The following is a 17557-nucleotide window of genomic DNA, read 5'->3' as shown; positions in this document are numbered from 1 at the left end:
TTATTTTGTGGGCTACCACTGGAATGTAGTAATTTATAAATTTATATATATTTCACAGACATCAGATGAATTAGGAGGGATGGCTCTTTTCTATCAAAGTAACTGTTTTTATGAATTAACTCTGGAGTTTGTTTAGCAAAACAAAGAATAACTTTGTCCTACAACCCTAGAAGTCACTTACTGATATTATATCTTGAATAATATATAACATATTATTCAAGATTGCAGAAATAACTCTACTTATTATTGATTATCAGTATTTTTTCAGTTACCCTTCTAATTTTTTTTAATTTTGGGGTTTAAGACCCCTGTTTGCACTTGTAAAAACTATACCTGTTTTCTACACACTAACTTATCCTTCAGAAGACAAAACTTCAGTAAACAAAACTTTATTCTGCTATTATTCATGAAATAACATACATGGGAGGGGGTTTCATCCTGCTTCTTCTTACTAGCTGTTTCTTGACCTCTGCTTACATTCCACACTTTCCTGACCCTCTGCAGCTGCTTCATAAAGCTCACCGTTGCCTGATGCCTCACTGACCTGGTTCATAAAGCAGTTTGGATGGCATCCAAACTATGTGGCTAGAGACATACACTGGTTTTAGTAAATCAAAATAGCTGAGATTTAAAATGGGTTGTCTGAAGTCAAGACATAGAACTTGATTGATACATATTAAAAAGCTATTAAAGAATTCACCAACTTCAGCATATATTTACTTCTCCAGGACTAACACTTTCATGAATTTTGATATTGTTTTAGGCAAGGAACAGTGTGAAGTTAGAAACACATAACAGCACAATTCTGCTATTCAAACTAAAAGCAGTATAGAAATCAGTGATAGAATTCACTATGACACACCGTCTGACAAAAACAATTTACATGATGCACTAGAATAACCAACCACGTGTGCTAAGATAGCTCAAGTGCATTGGTCATTCTTCCTCACTGCTTATTCTTATTTCAAGTAGAAAGAAGCAAAAAAAGATGACATAACTGATTCAATGATTAAAAGAGTAAAAAAGAAAGTAAACAGTAATGTTTTGGATATTCATGACATCTCTTAAAATAATTGGAAGTCATATTCTTTGTAAACCTTCAAAGATCTTCATATTTTTGTTGCAGAAGAAGACTGTGGGAAGGGTAAATTCTTAATTAATGCCCTCTGAGATGAAAGTAGAAGACATTATGGAAATACAAAGATTAATTATTATTCCTGTGTGTCTGAATACCTGCACTAGCAGTCAGTTGAGTTTTCTGCTCAATCCTAAAGCGAATTTCCTTCACAACTTCCTCTGCAGAAGTTCCAAAGACAATTGAGTTTTCCACTGATAGACCTCTTTGTTCATGTTCATCATCCATCAGAGATGTGTTGTCTTCAAACAGCACTGGTGAAGAAGAGACTTTACCTTCGTTAAATTTGGGAGACATAGTCATACAATCTTTATCGAAGTTAGACAGAAACACAAACAATTAATACATCTATATAGACTGATTTCCTTCCTCAGTGGCTTTAGTGTTCATAAGCAGTTTTATTTCTTTCTATCTTTATTTAGAGAAAGCAATTGCATTGTTTTTTGTTTAAAGACTGGAGAAATATAACTGCTTCATTTTTGCTATGATTTGAGCTTGGCTGAAATTGAAGGAATTGGCTAGTAGGTGGACTAAACTTCCAGAAAAGCAAAAGGTTTAATGGCCTTTTGCTGCAGCAAAACCATTGAGATTTTATCATTACTCTTGTTTTATATCAGATTGAAGGCCAGATTTATTCTCCAAGTAAAATTAGGGTTCTGGTATATCTAGTTCTAGAATCAGAATCTAGAATCTAGTTCTATGATCAGCCTGATCATTCTAGAACTTCTGAGCTTCTCATTTTCAACTGCAGTCTTAGTAGAAAAGTAATGTCAGCAGTCCTTTATCTGACTCTACAAACATTACGATTACAGTTTCACACTCTGAGCACTTGTTTGCACTTGAGAGGAACAAAGATATCAGGTAAGTGTGAAGAAGCACATGACTACATATCAGTGACACTGATTTTGTAAAGACTATGCCATTTTGTTGCTTTGTATTTTATTAATGCTTTTCTGTAGTAGTGTATGCTTGATTACCCTCTAAATGGTTGTTAGAGATTTTGAATATAGGTGGTATAAATATTCCAGTTTGTGCATCATTCAACCATTTGTATGACTACTTCTTTTCTGTTATTACCAAGTGGATATACAAGTGAAATCCAGTAATATCTTGAACATTTCTAAAATCCTGCAGTGCTCCTGCTACTTATTTCCAAAATTATCAAGCTGAATTGTAATGCAGACCTAAACCACACCATTTGGTTTAGAAAATCTAGCACCATTTTTTAAACATTTTATTCACATTAAAAGAAAAGAAATTCTCCAAGTCATTAGCAGTGTACATTTTATTCACAGGTGACCAGTAGAGAAAGCTAATCTAAACTAACTAAATTGGATGTAGAGAATATATGGGAGGACAAATAATGGAAGGACTGAATATCTACACTTTCAGTGGGTTCAGCTTATCTGAAGCTTATGACTGGCAACTCCTGCTCCCAATCCCATGTAATGTGGTCAGCATGTCTTATGACATTTCATAAGGCAAGCAGTCATCCTCTGCTGCTGTGTTCACTCTGCTCCTTGCCCTCCTGCATATCCCAACACCTGGCCAGCCCAGTGCTGTGGATGACCCTGTTGCAGCACTAGGAAGCTGCAGCACCCAGAGCAGCTTCTGCCCGCAGCCCCCCAGCACTGTCTGCCTGCAGCCCCCAGAGCACTGCCTGCAGACTCCCAGCACTGCCTGCCTGCAGCCCACACACCACTGCCACAGCCCAGAACACTGCCTGCCCACAGTCCCACAGCACTGCCTGCCTGTAGCCCCCCAGCACTGCTTGCCCGCAGCCCTCAGAGCACTGCCGGCCCACAGCCCCCCCAGCACTGCCCACAGCCCCCCAGCACTGCCCACAGCCCCCCCAGCACTGCCCACAGCCCCCCCAGCACTGCCCACAGCCCCCCCAGCACTGCCCACAGCCCCCCAGCACTGCCTGCCCACAGCCCCCCCAGCACTGCCCACAGCCCCCCCAGCACTGCCCACAGCCCCCCAGCACTGCCCACAGCCCCCCCAGCACTGCCCACAGCCCCCCCAGCACTGCCTGCCCACAGCCCCCCAGCACTGCCCACAGCCCCCCCAGCACTGCCCACAGCCCCCCCAGCACTGCCTGCCCACAGCCCCCCAGCACTGCCTGCCCACAGCCCCCCCAGCACTGCCCACAGCCCCCCCAGCACTGCCCACAGCCCCCCAGCACTGCCTGCCCACAGCCCCCCAGCACTGCCCACAGCCCCCCAGCACTGCCCACAGCCCCCCCAGCACTGCCCACAGCCCCCCAGCACTGCCCACAGCCCCCCCAGCACTGCCTGCCCACAGCCCCAGAGCCATCTCTCTAACTCCCACCTTTGACAAGTCCTGAGGAGGAGCTGGGACCAGAGCTGGACAGTGAGACCTGGGACATCCCAATGGCCAGGGACGCCTCTGCCTTCATTCCCTTCCTCTGAGGATGGAGGGAGTGACTCATGTTCTTTTACATGATTTTTGAGTCTAGATTATGATTGTTATATTAATACAGCAAACTGTGTGCTATTCACCCAGTCCAAATCCTATTGTATTATTATTTTTTTTATTTTGCTACTTATAGATTGCACTGCACTGATTCTGCTTGTAGAAGTCCTGTGCTATTCAAATGATAAATTCTGTACTATTGTAATAAAGTAATCCTACTAAGGAAAATAAAACCTGAATTCTAACTCTAATTTAATGCTTTCATGGTTCTGCCTAAGATCTCTAAAAGAAGCACTCTTAGTGTCAAGTGACTACATGAAAAGTGAGTCATTTGCTTACCTATTCCTGTAGTGCTTTCTGTATTAAAAAAAAACCTTCTTCTATCTTCAGGCCAGTTCAGCCTTTCCTCCAAGTGCTCTGTTATGTTCAGGTAGGCTTCATCTAGGCCCATAGGCATAAAATTGGGATCATATTCAGCCAATATTTCTCTAACCTCGATAAACACATGGTAAAAGTTAAAAGCCATGTTGCTGTAAGAGCAGATCTTGACACAAAATCACGACATGAACAAATGTACTCTGAAACTTCCAGATGATCAATAAACACTAAAGATAATGACAATACAAATTATTTCTTGATTTTGTAAAATTACAGCAATGTTTCTCCAAGTAGTGAGATATTAATAGTAAGTGAGAACTAAAAAGATTTTGAGTAGTGTATTTAAAAACAGCAAAGGGCACTAAGATAAATGTATAAGGACTGCACAGCCACTAGGTTCACTGACACTACAGTAACCATCTGAATAAAACACTGAGGACCTGGAAACTGAGAAAAGCAGATAAACTGATGCAGTTTTCTGCACTCAGTGTGTCAGATATGACATATACAAAGGTTAAAGAAACCCACCAGCAACAATAAAATCCTAATTGAACTGAAGTTACAGAAAATATTTCAGAGCAGTGGTTAATGCCACAGGCAAGACCTGTTGGGAAAACCTTAGTTATAAGTCCATGTTTCCAGAAGGAAATATAATAAAATAAACAGTCAAAATAAAAGCTCTACCTTCTCTCCTTTCTCTTTTTTTTAAACCTGGAGGAAAATCTGACTGTATTATGTTTTTATCTATGTTTTTTCCTATCAGTTTAAGTCAAATTCTTAGGTACTACAACATTTGTCCACATGCACTTCATCTTTCTGAAACTGAATGAAGACAGGAATCACTATGAACTTTAAAAGACAAAATTAAATAAATTTAAATATTTTCAATCCAAATCCCATGAGAAAAACATAACTAAAAATCCAGACCAAGCCAAATCTCTAATACTTTAATACTTTACCCTATCAAACAACAAATGAAATGTTATTGTGAAATAAACATCATGAAATCCAAGATCCTTAAGTTCAAAACTCTTCTGAAATATGGCATATTTTTATATATGTATGACTTTATTTATTTTACTTTCTTTTTTCCAGAAGTGAAAAAAAATCAACTAATATCTTATTTTATATTTGTATATTTGTTGCTTCATAAAAATAATGAAGGCCTGACACAATTTTTTTAAAGCCAGGAGACTTGTGTCATGCACTAGTTTGATTTAAAATGTACAAAAGACCTCTTATCCTTTTTTTACACAGGCTTTTATCTATCCTAATTATTTCCTCTGGCACAATGTAAAACTACTTGAATTAAAGCAAAACATGATTTCTCCATATTTCTTTTGCTCTATGCAGCCCCTTATTTAAAAAAAAAAAAAAAGAAAAATCAATCTGCATTTTTAAGTCACCAATGCTCTGTGTTTTTCTCTCCAGTAATTAGTATTCAAAAGTATGATTACACATTACATGACATTATCATCTCCATGTCTCCTATGTACTTGCAACTTCCTAGTAATTAGATTATGTTCCATGATTTTTAACTTTTAAGAATAATACAACTCAAGAGATTTTCAAAACTTTTATCAGCAACACTACTAACTTCAGTAGAATTGACAGATTGGGTAAGTACAATGCTTTTTCATCTCCTTGTCCAAGAGCACCAATATTTTGTTAAGACTTATGTTTAAAGCTGCATTACAGAAGAATTTAATAATCATCACTTTTCATACCGTCTAGAACTGATGTTATTGACACAGTCTAAAAACAAGTACACTCTTGGTTAGAGACCACTTTCAGACTTACCTCTTTACTCACTTTGCTGTATTTTTCAAAATTTAATGGTACTATAGTTAGATGGGGACATAGCCTTTTAGCAATAAATCCAGGCATGGCTGCACGCACCCCGAATCTCCTAGCATGGTAATTTGAGGTGGACTTAAGAGAGATTAAAGAAGTTTAGTGTTCAGTAATCAAACTTTTCATTAAGTTTAGAATTCAATAGTTCTAAATAAGAATAAAAGTTCTAATCACACATCTCCATACAGAAAAGACTGACAAAGCCAAGAGTTTATACACAATTTCACTCCCCCTCCTCCCACCTTTTCAACCTGCTTACATACTTTAAATTTTAATTAGTACACTTTTTACTGAAAAATCCAGCTTACATGGTCAAGTCTAAGAATTGCTGTTTCCTTTATTATTTTGGGTTTTCCACACTTCATATAAAACAGTGTCATTTTATTTCTGCTATTGTTTTATGGTTTATTAGGCTTAAGATTCATGCAATTGATTTCTGTATTAGTTTAACAGACAGCCTTACCAACATACTCATTGATCCCACTGCTATAGGTTTTTCCTTCAGCTCTGGATTGTCTCTCATTTCCACAGCTGCATAGAAGGCATCCATGTCAATGTGTACAATTGTACTGCTAAGGTTACGGTTCTCTTCCAGTTCTATCACAAGTTTGTCCACCTGAACAGAATAAATCAGTAACAGAAATACTACTAACCTGGCAGAAGTGCAACAGTATAGATGATCCTAAAACTCAGATGAATCTTGCATATAGTTAGAGAAAAAAAACCTCAACAAATCAAATCCCCACCAAACCAGTACCAACTAAAAAACCCTAACAAAGCTTTGGAGGAAATTTGCTCTCAGAGAGAATGCTGCTGCAGCAATTGGTGCTAAAAAAAGACCCCAAAACCCAGTGGAAAAAAACCACAGCTGTTGTGGTTTAGCCCCAGTTGGCAACTGAGCTCCTGAAGCCACTCAATCCCTCATGGTGGAAAAGTGAAGAATAAAAATTAAAAAACTCAGGGCTGAAATAAAGACAACCTATCACAGAAGGCAAAAGCTGTGCATGCAAGCAAACCAAAATAAGGAATTCATTCACTGCTTCCTATAGGCAGGCAGATGTTCAGCAATTTCCAGGAAAAACAGCTTAATCATATGTAGGAGTTACTTGGGCAGACAAATGCCATAGCTGCAAAAGTCCATCCTTCATTCATCTACACCTCACTTTGTAGGCTGAGCCTGATGCTATATGGTCTGGAATATCCTTGTGGTCAGTTGGGGTCAGCTGTCCTGGCTGAGTCCCTTCATAGCCCTTGTGCACGCCCAGCCTCCTCATTGGTGGGGTGGTGAGAGGAGCAGAAAAGGCCTTGCCTCTGTGTAAGTGTTGCTCAGCAATAGTTAAGCATCTCTTCATTATCAACACTGCTTTCAGCAGAAAACCAAAACACAGCCCCACGCCAACTGCTGTGAAGAAAATTAACTCTATGCCACCCAAAACCAGCAGAAAACCCCACCCACCAAACAACAAAACTCCACATAAAAAAGACATATTTGATTCAAAAAAAGACAAAAAAAAGACATACTTGATTCAAATAAACTTTGTAAGACCCTTGAGTATGAAGCTTTACTTAAGGCATTTAGTTTTAGAAATGCAAGTTATTTTAAAAAAAATGAAAACATGCTATTATAAAATTTCTAACATTCCTAAATAAAGCCATCACACTTCAAAAAATTGGCCTAGAATGGTGAAGAGAAGATCAGCAGCTCACAGGACCATCTATTTTGTCTTGCCAGAAATAAGGTCTCAAACAACTATGTTCAACTACTACAAAGAAAGCTACTGTCAATCCCTCAATAAAAGTCCTCAACTTTTGTCACAGGAACCCATACCATATAAGGCTAGACTGCTAAGCAAAGTGCAAGTTATTTACAGAATAGTCTATACACAAGTGTGTTTCACTCCAAATGTTAAAGATGTATGTCTATGTGAGCAGTACTGCTTCATCAGTTCCATGGTGTTTTCACACAGATGGCTCTACGAAGTACTTTGATTGTGCTTAAATTGCTTTGTTTTTTACCAAAAGTCATGCAGACCATGTGCTTGTTCCTGAAACACTGTTGACCTCTGAATGAGCTTTGAACTATGCTGTCATGAAAAACTGCGAAATATTTGACATAGGATTTTTATGATGATCATGGTGTTAGCAGCATCATACATCATTCTAGAAGTAAGAGAAAATACAGGAAAAAAACCTAAAAGAATGTGCTATCAAAATTACCTAACCATACTGATTACTAGGCAACCTCAATCTACACAACAAAAGGCTGCTACTGCTAGTAAGAAGTCCCGATAGCCTTCACAACAAGATAACACAACAATAAATGGAATTAGCAAAAAGGAACCACTTTGCTTGCACACACTCTCCTGACATCAGGGTACCAGGACAGAAATGTCTCTGGACTGACTATAATGCATTTATGGTCCTGGAAAGGAATGTTTATATGCAACTTGCATGGTTCTTCTCTTTTTTACTTCCCTCAACAGAACTGCTTAATTAAAAAAACCATAAAAACCTTATCCACAAGAACCATCTTTGAGCTCAGAAGACTTGAACCAAGGCAAGTGAGCTTGGAATGTTCTATTTAAATTGCTGATTAATGATTTACAAAGTCTTTTGTTTTTTTCCAAGTTGCTATGAGGGATGAAACACTAGACCAGAGCCTTAAACTAGGCTACTCAATACAGAAGAGCACAGTATGTTCTCTGAGCCTGAGAAAACTAGTTCAGACAAATTAAAAGGGGAAGACATTCAAAGAAACAAACAAAAAACAAACAAAACCAAACAAAAGTGGGGTATTTACATTACTTCCATTATATTACTAATTCAAAAGGATTAATGTCACACTTAATTCATCAAAAGCATCCTTATTTTAAATTCTACTTTACAGAAAATTTTCAGGTTGCTCTCAAATTCAAATTGTTTAATTATTACTACCAAGTGCTGCTCCAGTAGCATAACTTCTGCATTTCAATTTATCACATTTATGACAAACTTCTGTTTCACTTTTTCTCCCTAAATATATCGCTAACATCATACTTACTGATTAGCTAACATACACATCTAAAGAATGAAGCAAAATCACATTAAACTAATATGAAATACAAAAAGATTACTCTTCAGCGAAAGAAACCGATACAAGTAATATGCCAAAACAAAACACAGTCAGATCTACTGAGAGAATTCTTGGCACCTACAAAATCTCCCCTTAAAATTTGTGGAGTAATTCCTTACATGCAAGCCTGACAAGTTTTTAAAAGCTGCTTTCAATAAACCTTTGTAAAGTAGAGATACTTTTTAATATATATTTCTAAGCTAGATAAAATAAAAAATCTAAACCATCAAACAACCAAAATCTACAAATTATAATTAGAAGTTTAATTTTCCTTATAACCACTTTTAGACAATTTGAAGAGTCATTTCTTTTTTTCTTATCCCACAGTAGACAATGTAAGTTTTCAAGGCAAGACAGAAAAGCCAATAAAAGCAAGACAATGGTAACTATTTACAGAATAAACATCTGGGATAAACCTAACATGGATGAATAAAACCAGCAAACATCAGTACAGCAGTTTCCAAATCTGGTAGCAGCTGCACACTTTTTAATTTATTACAAAATACTGCTGAACCTCAAGGAGCTCCACACATTCTAATGGCAAAACCAACAGTATTGTGTTGCAGAATCTCCATTTTATTCATATTACTGTTTCTACCATGTAACCAGGACTTTGTCCAAAAGTCCAGTACGTGGAGACATTTTTGTTTGGTTTTAACTTACAGGACTCAAATCAACTGCCAGCTTAGGAAACCATACCTGAGTCTCTAACCATCCTACAAACAAGACTTCATTTGAAAATGAGAACATGGTGTTCACAGAGGTAGATATACAGATACCTTTCTAATTCCAGAATACCTCCCACTTAAAATTTTAGCAGAACAGGTTCTCTTATCAGAACGTCATACTAAAAAGAAGAGTGAAAAACTCAACAGATAAGAACAATAGAGAAGATGATAATAAGAACTGACTGTATCCATAACTGAATAGAGCCGATTAAACAATACACAGCAATTATTAAGAAAACCAAACAAGATAAAGATTTGCAAAGCAAAAGGTGGAGGCCTGGGGAGATGTAGTTGTCAGGTAAGAAACAGAAAAAGGGCAAGGTATTTAGAATATCAAATAGAGAGAGAGAAGACTGGCTTCAAGTCCACAAATTTCAAAGAGGACTCTGGGACAATATCAGTGAGGACTCTGGGACCGTTTTGTAAAGAGGACTGATGATGATCTGTGGATGTGGGACCAGAAAGAAAAATTCAGGATATGACAAATTAAAAGAAAGCAGAGGAGAGAGCAAAATGGTCAGAACTTGTGCTGGAAGAATGAGGGCAACAAAAATCATAAACCAGAGTTTTTGTGCATACAGAGAATAGAACAAAAATCCAATGTTTCAAGATGTTTTTACAGCAGCAAAGATCTCAAATTAGCCGGCAAAAAAGAGTGCCTCCTATACTCCTCTAATGACATTCCTCATGCAGTATGACAGCTGACTTTACAATTTATCTATTGGAAATAAACATGTCTGCTATTTCAGCAAGCAGCATAAAGAGTTCAATGATGGAATTTGAAACTCAGGTCCCAGTAAAACACATAGAAGAGAATTTATCTTCTTAAGTTTCTTTTTTCCTCTATAGAAACCAGTTTTCATAAGAAACATTAAAAGAGTATAAAATAATATTGTACTATCAAGGAACCAATTTCCAAAAAGATAGCATGAAGGTAGACGAAGCAATTGTAATTTTTTGGTTTCCACAAAGTTCACTACATATTCTCTCATTACATAACTATATAATAACATTATTTATAAAATAAGTGTTATTCATGTATTTCATTCTATAAGAAAGACTATTCTCTGTAAAATAAATAGTTGTCTGGTGAGGGTAGCATGGAAACAGAGGCATTTTTTCTGTAATTACATTACTTAAAAGCGACCTTAGTTAACTCAAAAAACCCTAGACAAGAAGACATAACTTGTTAAAGATTCACTAAAAACAATTGTGACGTACAGGCTTACAACAAACTTTTCAGAGGTACTCAGAATGGCGAACTTTTCTTGGAACAAATTTGAAACACTGGCATCTAAAGTATGGAAGTCATTTGCAAACCTGAAATGAACAAAAATGGTTGTACACCAAAAATAGCTCAAGCTCTAATCCTCACAATGGCACTAAAAATTAAAGGATGCGTTTAATCTTCATGTGTTTCAGCTCTTCATCTACAAACAAAAAAAATATCAGTCTACTTTGCTGGAATACTGCAAGAATTAAGAATTCACAGTATGTGGTGTACAACATAAAAAAAATCTATTAGAAAATCAGTAATTGTGCATTCAAAACTGGATTAGACTAGAGTTCAACAAATAAAGCTCGGGGCCACCCATCGAACATTAAGGACAACAGTAAATAATTAATAATTTGACCCTCAGTGAACACAATCCACTGTGCACAGTGAATAAAACAGGAATCTTGTCAAGGAAAACTAGCAAGCAATCATTTAAAGACTGAATCGCAGCACAAAAGAAAATGGAAATGAATTCAGCTCCAACAAACAATTTTAATTCTGTTGTGACTAGTTGTTTAGTGTACAACCTTTCTTTTGACGCTTCATACGCTGCAATATTTTGGAGACTACTATCTACCATTAGCATTTGAAAAGAATAATAGCCTCTTCATCTGTCTAGTTCAGGACACTTGCATTTCTTGTGACTGCTTACCATGATGATTTTCATTAATTAGCTTAAAAATGGCATATTATTGACAACTCTGATCTTTCTCATTCCATTGCATGCCACTGAACTCAAATATATGTAAATTCTAAACTCAATAGTGATATGATACTTATCAGCAAAGTATTTAACAAATCTTTACAAAAATCATAATGACATAACTTCAAACTCATCAGACTTGTAAACATAGGAATTAATTTGTTTCATGCTACTCATTGAGAGAACACTTCAAAGTAATTTTACAAAATATTATTCTAGCAAGTTTATATTAAGATGACACCAGCAAAATATTGTGCACTTTTCCTCGTATGCCTAATATCAAATGGTAGTTTAACATCGTGCCTATTGGCAGAATTTTATGTAACAAACCAGAACACACCAAAATGTTTATGATTCAACACTAACCCCAGTAAGTCTTTACTAAGATGAGTACCTGCATCTGTGCTTTCAAGAGCTGTTGTGCTGTAATTTTCTCTTTTAGCTGCATCATTTTTTCAATTCGTTGGTTAACTTGTTGATCTTTCTTAAGCTCATTTTCATAAAATTTAGAACCCTGAAAGAAAAAAAATCACAAAACCACTATGCTTTTCTTTTTGTCTTTACCTTGTCTTTAAGCAACCACATTTGATCTTTAAATAAAGAAAACATAAAACACAGAGATGGCTTCTAATGCCTGCTTTGGATTTTCATATAAAAATACACAAAAAAGACCACTGGTTCTTTACATCTCTTCAAATGACACACATATATTTCTCCAGCACAAAGGAGTTTAAGGAGTTATTTAGAGAATTTTGTATGTTTATTTAGTGTAACACTTGACAATAAAATTTTTGAAAGAAGAGATAGAAGTCTAACTATTCTTTGCAACACCTCCAAGGTATGGAGTACAAAACTCTAACAAAAATTTATTTTAGCATTTTTTCAGACTTCTACATAGCTTAATAAATATGGAAAAATATAATGACATTGCATAAGTCAAATTCACTTGTAATGTTGAGTTTGAGTATATTGTTGACCATTTAATCTTGATGGACACGGCAGGATCAGAAGCTATTTGGAAGAGGATGATGAAAACCAAATGAGTATAAAAAAGCCTTGCTGCTCTAATATAAGAAATTGTTCCTTCAAAAAAAGGCATGAATACAAGGAGATGTAATAAAAAGACAATAATCATGTACAGAATGTATAATGCGACTCTCCTCCTGACTCAGAACAAAGAAAGGAAGGCATATAATGAAGTAGAAAAGATAAAAGTTCAAAATTAGGAAATAAAATATTTTTCTTGCAACATGCCTTAGCTTACAAGTAAAATAATATTTGCAAGAAAAGGCTTTTGTTGAACTTCTTGGTAAAATCTGCAAAAACTAACACATCTTTAGGTCAAAGTGTCTGACCACCAAACTGTCACTGATACCAAGAATTCAGCCACAGTCAAGTCAGATTCAAACATTTATACAAAAAGCAAAAATATCCACTTTCATAATAAGTATAAAAAAGATTACAGCAGAGCTGTAATATGTCATGTTTCATTAGAGGAAATATTTAATTTTAAAAAATTAGGGTGTGTTTTCTTTGAATATCAGACATGGCCTTTATCTTTTCTCCCCTAAGCCATCAAATTACTTGCTGAGACTCAGTGAAAGAAATGGGTACTAAAATGTAGGTGTGAAAAGCAACACAATTCTTGAGATTATAAGTAAGTTTTTAATTTTTTTTCCATTTATTGCAGTATTTCACAGCTGAAATGACATAAACTTTCTTGCAGTAGAGCTTCAGGTAGTGTCTGTAGGCGTCATTTTAAAGATTATAGAAAAGCTTAAGGAAAAGAATCAATGCTTCTTTACGGATTTCTTGATGTGTATCTGGCAATTATAAACTCTTGCACTTTTTTGACAGAAATGCATTTTAATAGTTAGATGCCTATATGTCAGCTTTGAAAGTCTATTTTACAGTTCATTCTATTTCATACCAGGAAATGAAATAGTAATTGCTATAACAAAATATTTTATGTAACTATCATTATCTGGGATATGTCTGACAAAGCACTGTTTTCAAGAAAGGGTGAACACAATATATAGAAAAAACAACTTATCAATTAAAAGCTTGATAGCATATAAAGTTTTATCAATGTGAAACTGCAAGAAAAAAAGGAAAAAGCTTGCTACATAAGAACTGTTTACAGCATGTTTTCTCTCTCTCTCCTCCTTTCTCCCTGGGCCTCACCATTGCAGATCATTACAGAGCAATATTAGTCAACACAGAATGCATGAGGAAAACATCAAAGCACATAACCTTGGGCCATTGTGACACCAAATAAAATACATGCTTGTGCAAGGAAAAGTAAGAAAACCCTGACTTTCTCAGATAAAATGTTATCCCTAAATTTTTCTATTGGAACTCTCCAATAACAACTAGGATGACAAATATTTCAATGGTTTGAGGAGTTGTGAGGGCCTCTGTGGATCTTTAGTATAAAGCTGCATACTGGCCACTTCTCTTGAGTACTGAGAAGACAGTCACAAAGACAGGCAGTAAAACCTTGATTATAGAAAAACTTGATTACGCAAAATTCATCAGTTACAGGAAGATGACCAAAAGAAGTAAATCTGCTTGGCTTATAAACGATGGGCTGAACAAAAGGAATGGTAAGGGGGAGAAAAAGAGGAAGCTGCAGCCTTCACAATTACCTCTGGCAAATGCTGTAGTATTTATGTACTGCTTTGGACAAAAGAGGAGCACTTAAGCATATACTCAGTTGTATTCCTCCATGTCCTTAGGGATGAATACAACAATACCCTAAAGAACACTAAACTATGGCCCTTCTCCTTCCTCCCCACATACAAATTTCTTCCAAGAAGATAATACCATATATACATGTGAGGGATAAAACTTGGGGAAGGGAGGAAGAGGGTCTTAAAATACTGGACCACAAATAAAGCATCAGGGAAAAAGTAATCAAACCGACCTTGGTAGCTTCCATGATGATTTTATTGATTCTCTCCTTATCCAAACCCTGCATTCCTGCTTTGTTATCATTAAGGCCCATTCTAAGTAGAAGTCCATCATTGCAAGAGCTGCTAGAAACTTTTTTCATGTTATCCATTGTATTTCTTGAAAACAAGCACCTGTTTTATGACTTAATATCTGAAAAAAAAGTAATAAAATATTAATGTTTCAACAGAACAATAACAATAATTAGATTTTGTCATTAGTTTTATTTATCATAAATATGAAGACTTATATTCCTACAAAGCAGCTGACCAGCCACACACACCATCTCAAACTAACCATTACTCTATCAGTGTCTGGAGATAGTAAGACTCTCTTTTCTTATTAAACCAAAATTATTTTCCTTTAAAACCTCCCTTACAGAAATAATTGAGCACAAACCAGCCTCAGGTAAAGGCTAGTACCTTTTCATGAAGTGACTATATACTTTTATATGAATGGACATTCACTATACCTTACACATGAGCATGACATTTGTACCAGTACATTATACTGTCAGATGAAACACAACCACCTAAAGCACAAAATATTGCTCACTATTACATTAAAAGATAAAAAATTGCAATATCTTTAAATTGAAGAAAACCACCACTCATTTGATCATCATTCCTGCTTGAGTCAACCTGTGGAATCCTTTCCAGTAATTTCTAGCTCAAATTCAGAACCTTGTTTGTGTCAAAACTCATATTTTAAAAACAGATGGCTTCAATTAAAAGTTTTGAATAAAACCCTAATTCAGGATAAAATTCGTGCACTCTTTTTTTTTTTTGCAATTAATGTGTTGAGCCATGGTATCCAACTAGTGGAATTTATCAAGCCCTTACTACTCAACTACAGTCATCTGTAGTTTCTTATACACACAGATACTTCTGGTATGTGAACTTCTGACATCTTCCTTTGTCCTTTAAGAATGTAAATTGTTGAATCATCAAAAGGCTCTTATTATACAGTGAACTGTGTAGTTATTAAATTGATCTCAAAAAAATAAAGAAAGCAAATTTCATCTTCTGTACCATGAACCAGTGGTCTTATTTTAGCCAGTTTCAAAAAGGCAGACTCACAGAATAGTTTGAGATGGAAGGGACCTTTTAAAAGTCACCAAGTTCACCCCCCTGCAATGAGCAGGGACATCTTCAATTACATCAGGTGGTTCAGAGACCCATCCAACTTGCCATCAGATGTTTCCAGCAATGGGGCATCCACCACTTCCCTGGGCAACCTGTCCCAGTGTCTCACCACCCTCACTGTAAAAACACATCTGATCTATACCAATCCTCCTCAATAAAACCATTACCCCTTGTAATACTGCAATAAGCCCTGCCAAAAAGTCTAAGCGTGATAATGCCATAAAATATTTAACATGTACTCATTACTGAAAAAGCATACAGAAACAATTTCTTCCTACCCCAAGTCATTGACTCATAAACCACTCCAGTTTCATTGTCATGCAGAATGGACATTCAACTGTCAACTTTACACTGCTCCCTGTGACAGGAACCCTTGCTATTTGAAGAAGCCCCACCCTTTTAGGCAAATACAGCAGTTTTCTTAATCACAAAATACACAAATCTAAGAGTGTGTCATTTTTCCTTTAAATGCCCCTTTCCCATACCAGGACTTAAGTGGGTCTCATTAGCAACCAAACAAAAGAAGATCAGTATATGTTTTTGCATTTAGAGCTGAATTTTGTTACTGAAGAATCACACAAGTAACCTCTAAAAAATAATGATGGCAATGTTCATATTTTCCTGAAGTTCTTCTACTGAAACATACTAGCCGACTGAAGACAAGATATTAAAAAACCCATGTTTACAAAAAGCGTTCCCTCAAAAATATCCAAATTTCAATCATATGCTATTAATTCAAATTAATATTTATGGTGTCTGCTGAAAAATGCAAGATCAGTTACATAATGCTGTGTTTATATACAGTGCGTTGTATTAGAAGGAACATAAGTTGATGTAGCAATCAGGACCCTTCTCTTAATCCTTTAGTAGCACTTGAGCTTCTGGGAATAGGAGTGGCTTCGTAGCTCTTATGTATATTTATCAAATAAAAGACTACAATGCTGAACACCTTCACAAATTTTTCAGCTGCACTAGCAGGACAATCTCTTACAGTTAACATACACATTTATCAGAACAGGTTTGGTAGACTTCAATCAAAGTAAAAAGCACTGCATCCCAAATGACATTCCATACCTCATCTCATGCTTATAAGCACCCCTGTATAAATTATCTCTCAGTAATTCCATTGTTACTGACAATCTCTGGTAAGTAATGAGCAACATTTCCAAGGCATACTTTCATCAAAGTAAATATCCTTCCACTACTCTCCCTGCTTCTTTTATCATCATTGCCCTCAAGAAACAGGAATGAACACAAGATTGCTTCCATGTCTCAAAATTTTTTTAGCTGTTCCTTATTCCTGTAAGTGTCTTTCTCCCTAACATGTAAAAATCTTTCCCCTTCTTCATTCAGAGCACTCTTAAACACTCAGTGTATAGCAGAGGCTTTAAAAATTAATTTATGTTAGTCAAAAGAAAGTCTTCTCTATCTCATTGTTACATATCTAACAATAAAAGAATTATCATGATAGAAAAAAAAAACTGTCTTTACAAGAAGATCATAAATAGTGATCACCTAGTGTATTTTATCTTTTGAGTTTATTGTGTAGAATGGACTATAGTGCTAGCCTCAGATGAGAAAAGGTATAAATATCAAATACTACCTTATCAGAAATTAAGAAGAAAATAGGAATCTGAGGACATGACATTTGTTGTCCACCAGAGCTTACAAGTGTACAGAAGGGAAAACACAAATAACAGGGGATACGATTTCCAGCTGCTTAATATGAAGAGAACCTGAACATTATCTTGGTTTCAAATTAACATGTTTGAAAGAAAATCCATAAAATATTTAACATACTGAAATTAATCACAATAGCTACAATAAGACAACTGACA

The 17557-nt window shown here is 36.0% G+C and overlaps 1 protein-coding gene across 5 annotated transcripts in view; it reads right to left on the bottom strand.

Annotated features, from left to right (window-relative positions):
• POLK (DNA polymerase kappa) overlaps nucleotides 1–17557 on the bottom strand; it is a 35656-nt gene that overhangs the window by 12373 nt on the left and 5726 nt on the right. For all 5 annotated transcript variants that reach the window (XR_009490266.1, XR_009490267.1, XM_059873251.1 and 2 more), the window contains exons 2-7: nucleotides 14549–14727; nucleotides 12017–12136; nucleotides 6267–6419; nucleotides 5750–5881; nucleotides 3911–4064; nucleotides 1234–1443 (exon numbers count right to left, since the gene is read on the bottom strand). Coding sequence is in view for 3 of the 5 variants with exons in the window: in XM_059873251.1 (XP_059729234.1) it covers nucleotides 1234–1443; nucleotides 3911–4064; nucleotides 5750–5881; nucleotides 6267–6419; nucleotides 12017–12136; nucleotides 14549–14686 (907 nt within the window). In the remaining 2 variants the exon portion in view is untranslated. The remainder of the gene's footprint in view (nucleotides 1–1233; nucleotides 1444–3910; nucleotides 4065–5749; nucleotides 5882–6266; nucleotides 6420–12016; nucleotides 12137–14548; nucleotides 14728–17557) is intronic.

Source organism: Haemorhous mexicanus, chromosome Z, assembly GCF_027477595.1.
Source record: "Haemorhous mexicanus isolate bHaeMex1 chromosome Z, bHaeMex1.pri, whole genome shotgun sequence".
In the NCBI taxonomy this organism is placed as follows: Eukaryota; Metazoa; Chordata; class Aves; order Passeriformes; family Fringillidae; genus Haemorhous; species Haemorhous mexicanus.
Note: the sequence above shows the minus strand (reverse complement) of the source record. Positions and strands in the feature narration are given on the sequence as shown.